The sequence below is a fragment of the Juglans microcarpa x Juglans regia genome, chromosome 5D (assembly GCF_004785595.1).
Source record: "Juglans microcarpa x Juglans regia isolate MS1-56 chromosome 5D, Jm3101_v1.0, whole genome shotgun sequence".
NCBI lineage: Eukaryota > Viridiplantae > Streptophyta > Magnoliopsida > Fagales > Juglandaceae > Juglans > Juglans microcarpa x Juglans regia.
Genome location: NC_054602.1, coordinates 12,554,376 through 12,567,679, shown reverse-complemented (window position 1 = coordinate 12,567,679; position 13,304 = coordinate 12,554,376). Strand labels below are relative to the sequence as shown.

Sequence of the window (13,304 nt, the reverse complement as noted above, 5' to 3'; positions counted from 1 at the left end):
TAGACATGCCTTCACAACCCACAACTGGTCCCGATCAGCTTCGCACATAATCAGTGTATCATCTGCAAACAACAAGTGAGAGATAGTAGTAATACCCCTGTTTGGAGAACCAATTTGGAAGCCACTAACAAAACCATTAGCCACCAAAGCCGAGATCATCCTGCTTAGTGCCTCCATCACAATAACAAAAAGTAAAGGAGATAACGGATCCCCTTGCCTCAAACCACGAGTACTCTAAAAGAAACCCTTGGGCTGCCATTAATCAACACAGAGAACCGTACCATAGAGATGCACCACCTAATCCAAGACCTCCACCTTTCACCAAAACCACACCTACCCAATAGATATAGGAGGAAGTCCCAATTTACATGGTCATATGCCTTTTCCATATCCAGCTTACACATAATTCTTGGGTTTTCAGCCTTCAATCTGCTATCCAAATATTCATTAGCAATTAGAACCGCATCGAGGATCTGTCTTCCCTTAACAAAAGCATTTTGAGGCAATTTTTCCCAAAACCTCACTTAAGCAGTTGGCAAGCACTTTTGAAATGATCTTGTATACTCCATTCACTAAGTTGATAGGCCGAAAATCTGTAATCTCAATCGCCCCAGCCTTTTTAGGTATTAAGGCAAGGAAAGTGGAGTTAAGACTTTTCTCAAAATTTTCAAATGAGAACAACTCCTGAAACACCTTCAAAAGATCTTCTTTAATCACCTCCCAGCATTCTTGGAAGAAGCCCATAGAGAATCCATCAGGTCCGGGAGCCTTGTCTTTTGCCATTTTCCTTACTACATTAGATACCTCTTCCTCGTCAAAAGCCCTCTCCATCCTAGCAACATCCCCCAGTTCAAGATTGTTCAACACCAACCCATCAAGAGTGGGTCTCCCACCCTCTTGTTCAATAAGGATCTTCTCAAAAAAATCAACCACATGATCTTTGATAACCTCTTCTTCTCTACACTCCACCCCCTCAATTTTCAACACCTCAATGTTGTTGTTTCTTCTATGAGAATTTGCAATACTATGGAAAAACTTCGTACTCTGATCCCCTTCCTTTAACCATAATGCTCGACTTTTGTCGCCAAGACATTTCCTCCTGTAAGATTATCCTCTCAAGATCTGCGACCAACGAAGTTTTCTATGCTTGTTCCTCCTCAATAAGAGGCCTCCCCTCCTGTAGTCTCTCTAACTCCTGTATTTCCATCCACTTGGTGTTTTTGTTCTCTTCCACATTGCTGAAAGACTGTTTATTCCATTCTTTTAGATCTCTTTTTAAAAGTTTCAGCTTATTTGCAAAAATAAAGCTGGGTGTACCCTCGAACTGATATGACATCCACCATTGTTTGACCCTCTCCACAAAATCTTCTGATTTCAACCACATATTCTCAAAATTAAAATACCGTCTACCACTTTGAATGCCTCCACAATCAAGCAAGATAGGCCAATGATCCGAGGCTAACCGAACCAACCTATTTTGCCATACGTCCGGAAAATGGCTTTCCCACTCTGGTGAAATTAGGAAACGATCCAAGCGAGTCCATGTATGATTATTAGACCAAGTGGCAGGGCCCCCTGCTAAAGGAATGTCTATCAAGTTCAAGTCAAAGATGCACTCTGAAAACTCCAAGCTTGCTGGCCTCAGTCTTTTGTTTCCAAAACTTTCACTTTGGAAACGAGCAACATTGAAATCACCCCCAATACACCAAGGAAGCTCCCACCAACAATGAACCCCAACTAGCTCATCCCACAATAATCTTCTATCCACATCTACATTGGGCCCATATACACCTGCAAAAGCCCACAAGAAACCATCTGCCACATTTCTAAAAGAGCACGCTACTATATATCTCCCTATGTATTCCTCTACTTTCTCCACCACCCGCCTATCCCACATCATTACAACTCCTCCCGATGCCCCTGAAGAAGCCAAGTATACCCAATCTACATAATTACTGCTCTGTATACTCCTCACAATCCTCCTATTGATTAACTTCAGCTTTGTCTCTTGTAAACAAACAATGTCCGCTTTCCACTCACGAAACAAGTGCCGAATCCGAGTACGCTTTTCTACCTCGTTCAGACCACGGACATTCCAAGACACAATTTTTGGCTTCATTAATGAACAACCGGCCCCTTCCCTTTTACCCTACTCCTACTTGAACTACCCTCCGAATTCATCGACCACATCAACCTTTTAAGCTCCCGATTCTTCTTCAAGTCTCCCTTCCTTTTCTGTTGATACCCAGCTTCCACAGCAATTAACAAAGCTATGAATTGCTCTTCATACCACTCACAATTAATCCCCACAAAATGTTGAATCTCTTTCACCTTTTGTAATACCCAATCTGAAGCTTAATCTGGAAAATAAAAGTTCAGAGGGATTGGATCACCGATATTGCTACTCTAGAAGTTCTAAAAATCTTCCCCCACAGAGAACTCCTCTAGACCCAACTGATCGCCCGCCTCAGAGAGGACTAGTTCGTCCTCCACCGAGTGCATGAGATCATCTGACTCCTCATCCCCTTCCTCCAACTCAAAACCCTCAAAAAGTCTGACAGATAAATCCGCCGGAGCCAAACCCATTCCACCCACAATTGTCGGCGAAATGTGGGTCGCCTTCGACGAATAGTCCCGCATTTTGATCTCTTTTTGTGCACAAAACACCGGCGATACCTCGTCGACGACCTCATCGGCGACCTCTACTGCATCCGTCGGCCGCTTCTGTGCTACCGCCTCCATCGGTAAACTTTCCGGCACAAAGCCGAGGCTAGACGTCGCGCCGCTATGGTGGGTATCACGTCACTGGGCCGGATCTTCACTAGCCAAGGAAACAGATCCTCTCCCACCAACTTGGGCCTTAGGTTGGGATGGCCCAACCCCTGCTAAAGAGGCTGAGCCCCTCTGTATCTTGGGCCAAGCAAGCCCACTACATTTCCTCCACACGGCCTGCCCCTTCTCTATTTTCTTTTGTTGGGCCTCCTTCTGGGTTTTACCAGGCCCATCCCCCCATTCCTCTTTGATCCACCCGGTCCTTCAAAACGCCCCTTTTGTCTCTTTAATACTCCCGTATCTTCTTTTTCCTTAAATATCCCAACAAATTCCACAATCTCAGCCATTCCTCTCTGCAAATACCTTAGTTGACCTTGCATCTCCATCAACAGTCTTCGTACCTCCCACACCTCCTGACACGCCGCTGAGTTTCTGCCATGGGTATGGTGCGAAATTGCTTCTCTACGCCACCCCCCTTGTCCCCTGTCAGTGACTGTCTCTCCACCATCCCGTTTCATGGCGTTCGGCAACGATGAGGAGAGGACCTCCTTATATGAACGTGACTGCAACTTCACCGCCCCCTTCCCATTATACAACTGACCTCCACCATTAACAGAGGCCTCCTTACCACTTTCTAACAATACCTCCAGCATTTTCCTCCAACCCCAACCATTTTTGCCTTCAGGGATGCATAGTACATTCCTCCGCCCCCCCTGGTTATACTCAGAGACTTCAAGAAATCTTCCTCTATGGTTTGTGCAACGTTGAGCAATAAGACTGCAATAGCCCTCTCTAGTTGCCGAATACACCTCCTTCTTCCCCTTTTTTAAGCTTTCCTCTAGCACCTTCCTAAGCCATTGCGTTGAAGATGAACCCAATAATACTGCATGATCCGACTTCCAACTTCTCTCGGTGACTTTCAATGCTCCCCCACCCACTTTTGACAGAATAGAGCTCTTGGATTCAATCACCACCTCTATGGGATAACCCATTTTAATCACCATAATTCTTAAGAATCAATTAACGCTTCCCCGTGAACGAGAAAGAACTTTCAGTACACAACAGGAAAAAACGAAAACATGCAAATCATATGCTTTCTTTTTGTCTAGCATCTATGTGGATATTATTATTATTATTATTATTATTATTATTATTATTATTATTATCATCATCATCATCATGTCAGAGATTTATTGATATGAAAACAGGGTAAAACACTAGTACACAGGGAGTATACACGAGAAATGCCAAGCTATTAAAAGTAAAGACACCTAGAAAATTCTGATTTTTTTTATGAGTTCGAACATTCTGGAAACTAAAACTAAAGTGACAAAAATGTGCAGCAATCAAGTGTTACAAAGCTCAGCACACGAAAGTCCACAATCTTCGAATTAACGGTCATATATTTCTCTCCAAGGGCACAAAATTAAGCATATTGGAATCATTTTCCAGTGTTTTGCTTTGATAGCTGCCAAATTTTCCTTCCAAATCTTGGAATTCAATGACACTTCAAGGCATAACTCAAACTAGTCTGAAAAGACCGAAGATAAAATTCCACAGGGAGTTGGCTACTTCACAATGGAGCAAGAGATGGTTGACTGATTACCTGTTCCTCTTGCATGTGCAACACCAATCTAAAACAAATACTCGTGAATTCCTCAAATTATCCAAGGTGAAGATCTTTCCCAAAGCGGTTGTCCATAGAAAGAAAGCCACTCCCAAAGGGACTTTACTCGGCCACATATTCTTCCATGGAAAGGTGGAGCTCTTATTGAAAATAATTGATCATGCTGATTACTGGATAAATTCAATCTATCTTTACCAGCCCACACTCATCAAGCATGATGTATGATGCACTTAAAACAGTCATAAAACTAGTATTATATGCTGAAAGCAATTATCAAATGAACTTTTAACACAAAATTGAGGATGGATTAGAATAAGATGGCAAAAAGGCTGATTATATTCATAAAAAAGAGGCAATCATAAATTAAATAATCATCAAAGGGTCACAGTGAACAATTTTACAATAGAAGTAAACTACAAAATGGAGAAGGCAATAGAATGAGAGAACACAATCGCTTACCCATACTAGAAGATCCAATCATTAAGTGAAACACCTGCAGTTTGACAGTCATAAGTATCAAAATATGCCAATTTGATTAATTGGAACTCAATATATAACTAGTTATATTTGCAGGTATACAGATTCATAAATGTCTACATATGTGAGTCCATGTGCACATATGTATGTTGAAGAGTTAAGTCTTAACCATACACATTCATCATATATCAGAGATTCCTCTTAAACTAAAACAGCGTTTACAGACAGCACCATTTAATTTACCTTACCATTAGTCATCCTTCCCATGTCTATCCATCTATCCCATGAAAGATTGTGCACAACATAAAGTGATTGGTGACTTCAATTGTTAACCTAAATCTTGAAATCAATATTTATGACGTGCATTTAATATCAGAGCTTAGTCCCAATCCCATCAGGACAAACAGATTTCCCAAAATTCTTCAAATTTAGAAAGGAAAGTAAACAAATTATGCATCACTGATGTGCATGCATCATAACTCCTAGATTGATCTAGCAAGTCTGTTGATTATTAAATTATAGATACACATACATATTAACACAGACAATTGGAGGTGTGTGGTATGATGATATGTAGCATATCACTCACTTTTTGGCGAGTCCAGACAACTTGTGAATTCCTTGAGTGAATCCTTATCAACTGGATCACAATCAGGCAAAATGACAATCAGAAAAAGAACTTCAAATGACATGCGGGATTAACATAACATCTTCAGACTACTAACATTATACCTCAAAACCTTTACAATTAATGACAACTATTGCTATTCTTTGTAGACATTATAAGTATGTGTTCCAATAATTTTTTTTTTTTTTTTTTATAGGTAATCAAGAAGCTTTATTCATAGAATTCTATACATGAGAATAACCTAATTAGAGTTTACAATCAAAAGTAGAAGATCATGGACATTTAGCCCATTACAAACAATAGCCCCCGCCCATAGGAACAAATAAAGTTTTGAAAAAAGAAAACTTTAAGCTCATCCAATGTTCTCTCACGATCTTCAAAGCTTCTATCATTTCTCTCCTGCTAAATGCACCAACTAAAACTGATGTAAATAATCAATCAACAATCAGAAACAAATGAGGGTAAAACTAAAACTGAAAACTTCCAGCATGATGGAATCAGCACTGACAGCATAATTGTGCCTAAGCAATAAATAAAAAATGAGTACTATATTAGGTGAGGCAGTCCCTTGTTGATAACATGATCCTAAGTGTACTTACCATTGTAATTTTAGAAACTCAATACGCTAATAGAAGGTAAACTTTTTCAATGAAAATTTAATTAATCATAATTTTTGGAATGACAAAAATATAGAAAAGTCCAGCCAGAACCCTAAAATTAAATATCTCTCGGTCAACCCAAAATGATTAGAAGGTGGACGGAAAAGAAACTGAGTTGACATGGTGGTCCTTAAAAGGCATGATATAAATAATTCAACAGGAATATATGATCCCCAAATAAATTATTTGTAAAGCAAGGACAGCATAGCATACCCCGTGATTTAAGCCTTTGTCAGCTGAGGAGAGTTCTTGAGAAAGCAAATGGAATAAGGGGACTTTGATTGGTAAGTTACATATGCATTCAATGAATCCTGAATCCACAATTCAACTCTCCACCTCTTTTTTGGGTTAATGGGCAGTCATTTGAAACAAAGCTCAATGACACAAATGGAATAAGAGTATGTCCCAAAAATAAATCAGACACCCGACCATAGTCTTTCTTGTGTTGAGTGAAGTGGTTCTAAATGCCATGGTCACAACAATAGTGAACATTTCTACACAATCAATTATTTGGTATTTCTTCAAGGTCCAGCCCAGCAAACCTCAAATTGCATCTCTTGTATTAAACACATTGACTTTCAGGCTGTCAGGACAAGATCTCGGATGGGTTGAGTATTCCAAAGATAGCTTATCATATATCAATTAACAAATAATAATAATCATCTGAATGGTACTTTAACAAATAGATAAAGGATATAGCAAGCAGGAAATACCAAACATTTAGGGCTCGTTTGTTTTCAGAGATAAGATGAGATGAGATGAAATTAAAGTTAAAAAGTTGAATAAAATATTGTTAGAATATATTTTTTAATATTATTTTTGTTTTGGGATTTGAAAAAGTTGAATTGTTTACTTTATTTTGTGTGGGGATTTGGGAAAGTTGTAATGATGAAGTGAGATGAGATGAGATGTTTCCTGAAAACAAACGAGGCCTTAATGCAACCAACCACCTAAGAGCCAACTAAAGTCGGCTAGCAAATACACGTTCCAAGTGGCATTTAGTATACACACATCACATACAAAAAAGAATGAGAGCACTAGTAGTGTCCTCAACAAACTTTGGCCAAAATTTGACTAGAAAATTCACTTTTACAAATTTCCCAAAATTTGGCGCTTGGGCTATCCTTCGGTGGTTGCAGCTGCTGGAGTTCAAATGAAAGAGAGGAAAGCAGAGCAAAATTTTTCTCCAGTCTTCCTTCTTGCGTGGGAGAGCAGAGGTAGCGGGAAGGAATTATTAATTTTCAAAATAATATTTAGCCAGGCCAGATTTGGCCAACCAAATAACCTTATGCTATAATCACTATTCATTTGATGAGTCCATTATAGTGGTTTATTGTGCACTTTAGCTAAACTTTGGCCAAATTTTAGCTTTGTTGAGCCCACTACTAGTGCTCTTACGAGGTTATTCTTATCAGGAATACCAGGCTTTACGATTCTGTCAGCGGATATAGCCACTGCTAATTCAAATGGCACAGTCTCCTTAACCTTCAACACTTGAATGGCAGTTCACTCAATTTCAAATGGAAGTCCACTAACTTTTTACATAAAATCCCTTACTTTCAATTGAATGTCATAAAATCAAAACAAACCCTCCCTCAACATGACAAATACTCTTAGTCTTTCACCCAACCGTCCCAACCATTAAAATGAATGGTACCCGCATTCACAATTTATCATATAAACGCAAAATGCCCAGCTCAAACTCTAAACCACCCAAACCGACATGCAAAACCAATTTCTTTTATCAAATTCCACTCTTTAACACTCTAAAACGTTCACATTCACTCTGCAAAACCAACTCCATCAATCAAGTCCCACTCCGTACAGATTTACGACCCACATTCCGTATCTTATCATCTTATCCAAGAAGCAAAGAAGACACAAAGGACTCAAATTTGAAAACGCAAGAGAAAAAAACCTAAAACCGAAATCAAAAGAGCAGACCAAACCTGATAAAATGCAAGAACGGCAATAATGGCATCAACTAGAGCAAGAACCACATTGACACCCACCAACACCCGTGGAAAGCAGGCGCCTTCTCTCAATTCAAGCATCTCTTTCTTTCGCGATAACTTTCTACGACCAGGAATGAAGAAAGTGTCTGATGGCGACGCTTTTCCTTTCAAACAGTCGAGCGTACGGCCTGAAACAAGTCCTTCCGAAGGTATCTGTCATGGCAGATCTGGTGCGCGATTTTATTTGCTTCCTTTCCTAGGATTTCACCCGACATGGGGGGAAATCTTGAATTTCGGATAAGTTGGTGGGTATTAATGGAAATTAGCTGAAATTTAAGAGGTCAAATGAGTAATTGGGGGGAGATATTTGTGAGAAAAAAAGTATTTTGTCTGATACTGACACGCGGGTGTCCTTCCGTCGTTGAGAAATGAGGTGGTTTTGACTTTTCGACGTTCTACTTTGACCTGTGAATACCGCTAAATGATTTTGAAAAATGCTGAATTCAGCCGGCTGTGAATACTGCCGTGTCCTACATGTCTAAATGAAACGGTTCATTTAGGATATGCATCCCACAAAGACACTTTATCCGTTATCTTCAACGAATCTTTACTCATTCTCTTTCTCCTCTCCACTTCGCCTTGTCTCCTCTGATCTTCTTCATCTATCATTTCTCTTCTCATCTTCTCCTTTTCCTTCTCCATCTCCATCTTTGCAAGATCTTTTGAGTTTCGTCTCCTCTAACAAATTTCCCGCTTCCTCCTTCCTCTTCAAGTTTCCTCCTCAAGATCTATTTTCGTCTCCTTAAGTTTCACAAGTATGTTTCCTCTTCAACCCACGAAGTCTTAAGCCACAAGTGATCGACTACAACAGAGTACTTAGTTTCACAAGTCTGTTTTTTCTATTAATGTATGTATTATTATGTTTGTATTGAAACTTCTCCTATTTTTGTTTTTGTACTAACCGGCTTTCGACTACCTGCATCAACTAGTTTGAGTCCACATATGTCCCATGCCAAAGTGATAACTTTTTGTATATCTTGAGTGTTTCTGAATATTTTCTGGATTTGGGTAGTCATTGAGTTGACGATCACAAAGAGATAAAGCGTACCTATGTGAGATTTGGTTTTTTTTTCCTCATTTGGGTCTGCTTAATTAGGTCGATATCTCGTGGAATTAGTCAAGTTCGATGAACTTATGTTAATGTTATGCTTGTCTTTGGGTTGTCTATTGCAATGGATTGAAGGTGTGATATATTCGTGGAATGAGCATAACAAGATGAGCTAGGTGTTTCAAAATGGATACAAAGGAAGATGTCGAAGTGCAAGATGAGCTACCTTCGTCATTGATGTTGGTATTGCAGAGTATTTTCGAGGGGTTCAATTATCAAGGAACATCAACTATTAACACATGCACAGGACTAGGAATTGGTAAAAGTTTTCACTTGTGCTTGTCGTGTGTTCTTAGTCATTTGCAACTAAAGTTGTTTTTGTTTATTTATTTATTATGGAATGGGAACTTTGATCACTGCCACAATTTTGTTGTTCTTATTGTCTGCGCGACGTGTAATAAAGCAGGTATTTCTAAGTTATGGTTGAGACATTGTCTTGTAATTATAAGTTTAAGGCTTCGTTTGGAAACACAACTCATCATTACAACTTTTTCAAATCCCAATACAAAATATAATAAACAATTCAACTTTTTCAAATCCCAAAACAATAATAATAATAATAAATAATATTCTAATAATATTTTATCAACTCAACTCATTTCAACATCCAAACGCACTCTAATTCTTTTGGCTTATAAGATACTAAATTTGTGTAGGAGAAATTTGGTGTAGGAAGTTGAATGTCCAAAGAGTGTCCATGAAGGCACGAACTTTTGTGTTGCCCATGGTGGTGGAAAGAGATGTGCAGTGCCAGGCAGCACAAAGAGTGCACGTGGCCGCACTGATTGTTGTGTCAAGCATGGGGGAGGGAAGCAGTGCAAGTTTGAGAAGTGTGGGAAGAGTGCCGAAGGGAGTACATATTTCTGCAAGGCTCATGGCAACGAAGACGACGACACAGATCTTGAATCTAGACCCAAACACGAACGTAATCTCTTCTGAAATTTAAAATCTCAACTTTCCCACCTTCCCATTTCGTATTCTATTTTTTTTTTAAATATATTGGTCACGTCAGCCACGGTTCCCCCACAGTTTCTTAGCTCGATTGCCTATGGCACTATTGAATTATTTTTAGGGAAATGCTTTTGATAAAAAAAAAAAATTCTTAATGATTAAGTAAGTGTTTTTAATTGAATGTGTGAGCTTTTTTTTAAAATATCTAAATAGTTTAAGAAAATGGTGAAAGTAAAAATTTAAAAAAAAAAAGATTTTAACTAATTGGTAAAGGATTTCGGTAGAAATCCTCCAAGGACGTAGCAACATCCTTATTTTTATATTTTGATTAGATTCATTTGGACAGATGAAATCTTATCTCATCTCAATATTTAAATACTATAAATATAAATACTTTTTAATTTAAAATCTTGAATTTTTTCATCCAATTATTATCTAATTATTACAAAATTTTTAAACTTCTAAACAAAACATAAAAAATAATTCAATATTTTCAAATGCTAAAATAAAAATAAGATTAAAAAATTATATTCTAACAATATTTTAAGTTTATAATATTTTTATTTAACTTTTTTTTCTCTCATTTCTCAAAATCCTATAAAATATTTTAATTCAAACCATTTCTAACTCATCTAATTATCTCAACTCAAATATATCACTACTAATTTACAAACAATATCAACTCATCTAATCTCAATTCACTATCCAAACCAGACCTAAAGAAGTTTTTACATTTGAACGCGGAAAATTCTCCCCATCAATATCAAGAATTTTCTTAAAAGTGATATTTGTAATTTTAGGACACATTAATATTTCTACGTATTCTCTTTAATAAATCTGAAATACACATAAAAAACTATTTTTTAATAGTAGACTTCACATTTGTTTTAAAAATGAGTGCATGAGATTTACATTTCCTAAAATTGTATATAATATTACTCTTATTTTTTATTTTTTTACATAAAATATAAACAATACAACAACAACATCATCGTTAAACAATATTTATAATTTGTTTGAAATTTTCATGCTCGAATAGATTCTATTGCAAGCTACTCAATATATGATAAAGGAAATAATGTTGGGCATGCATTGAAATAAAAATAATGATATGGGTACAATCTTTTTTATAATCATGTTCTAAATTAAAGATATTTTTATAAAATGATGTCACTAATTTTATAAGTTATTTTAAAAATATCACTCATTCAAAATATGGATATGAAAATAGTAGTATGTGTATCATTTTTCTTCGAATAAATATTTCAAGAGGAGATGGCAATTAATGGAGCACTTTAATAGGTAATTTAATTAGGCCGTAAAGTAACGCATTATATAATAAGTGCTAGGACTAATTATACATTGGTACAAGTGGATATCCTAATTTGTTAACTCTTTTTAAGAGTGTTACAATTTTGGTTCTATCCTTAGGGTTTTGATTGGATATTATATACTGGTATATAATTATAAAATTTTATCTATGGAACGAGCTCTATATAATAAATTTAAAAAACTAATATAGTTTGAACATGTTGCGTAAAAAAAGCCAGTGAAAAAAAAAAACCAGTTTCACCGATAAACCGGACTTAACCAATGGGTTGGGTTCGGTACCGTGTTCAGTTCGGTCTGGTATCAGTTTTATTTTTCTCAAAACCGGTTAAAATCGGTCCGATTCTGATTTTTCTTTTTCTAACACCAGATCGAACCGATTCATATATATATTTTGATTTTTTATATTGTATAAAATATTTTTATATTATATATAATTATATATAAAATAATTTTGTATTATATGATGAATTACTGATTAATATAATAATAAGTTTTAAAATTATATACAAATAACTATATATTATCACTATAATCTATTGTATTAATAGTTATATTAATATTATATCACTATATATTATAATATACTATAATATATCACTATATACATTATTATATACTATAATATATATTTATATATTATATATACTATATAATATATCAAAAAAACATGATCGAATCGGACCGAATCTAGTAAAACCGGAAATATAGGTTTAAGGGTATAATCGATGCGATATCGATTCTTTAAATTTTAAAATCGATATAATATCGATTAGATTTTAAAATATGTCTAAAATCAGACCAAACGATCCGTTCTAAAAAGCGATTCTTTGGAAGCAACAACTTTCCATAATAAATTTGGAAGGAAGAAATTCATTAGACAACTAATGACACGATTGATTAGGCTGGAACGTGTAAAAAATATTAAACATAATCAGATTTAGAAAAGGAATGAACCAATAGAAGAGAGGCCGATCGAGTTAGTCTACGTATAGTTCTCAAATAGATAATGTTTATATAAGTCTATACGATTATATTTAAAAAAAATTAAAATTATAATAATATCTTTTTTAAAATGATATTTTTTCTAATTTTACTCACATTTATCAATGAGACCGTATAGCCTGCAAATAAAATTTCTCCTTTCGATAATAGTTGGGAGAATCTCCCTCCCAAGATGGATACGCGATGGATGGTCGTCTATTATAAGATCTACTACGTACCGACGGTCGGCCCTCACCCTAGACGTCTTCCAAATGCGAAGAAGCGATCAAAACTACCGAAATAGGTTAAGTAAATGAAGCAAAAGCAAAAGAGATAGCAAAACAAAGAGCCGCAAATAGAATATTCGGGGAGATTGAAAGGAGAATATATAGTAAGCGAAGCTGGAAGGAGACACAAACCCATGCATGGTAGGGTGACGGCTCAATGCATGATCTACATGCATCACCAAGAGCTAGGGTGAGATCAGAGATCATGAGAAGTCTCAACGTGATCGAGGCCAAAGATCTAAGTGTAAAATATTTTTAATATCATCAAAACTATCAATATATATTTCACAAGCTGGATCTTGATACTCCATGATCACCTACAATATTATTGAATCTCTTAAAATAATATGAAAGATGATTAACATATTTCTCTTTAATTAATTATCACAGTTAATGACGTTAGAGAATTGGTCTAACAATGAGTTAAATTGGTTTTTTTATCGTCAAAGAAAACAAAAAAGGACATT

The 13,304-nt window shown here is 36.3% G+C and overlaps 1 protein-coding gene across 4 annotated transcripts in view; it reads right to left on the bottom strand.

The window, feature by feature from the left end:
- LOC121266550 (tobamovirus multiplication protein 1-like) overlaps nucleotides 1-8,389 on the bottom strand; it is a 30,484-nt gene extending 22,095 nt beyond the window's left edge. For 2 of the 4 annotated variants that reach the window (XM_041170412.1, XM_041170411.1), the window contains exons 1-3: nucleotides 8,113-8,386; nucleotides 5,466-5,516; nucleotides 4,859-4,892 (exon numbers count right to left, since the gene is read on the bottom strand). In XM_041170412.1, coding sequence (XP_041026346.1) covers nucleotides 4,859-4,892; nucleotides 5,466-5,516; nucleotides 8,113-8,217 — 190 coding nt within the window. In that variant the 5' untranslated portion in view covers nucleotides 8,218-8,386. Of the gene's footprint in view, nucleotides 1-4,858; nucleotides 4,893-5,465; nucleotides 5,517-8,112 lie in introns of all 4 variants that reach the window. The other 2 variants (XM_041170413.1, XM_041170414.1) reach the window with 2 other exon arrangements.
- Nucleotides 8,390-13,304: the final 4,915 nt, after the last annotated feature.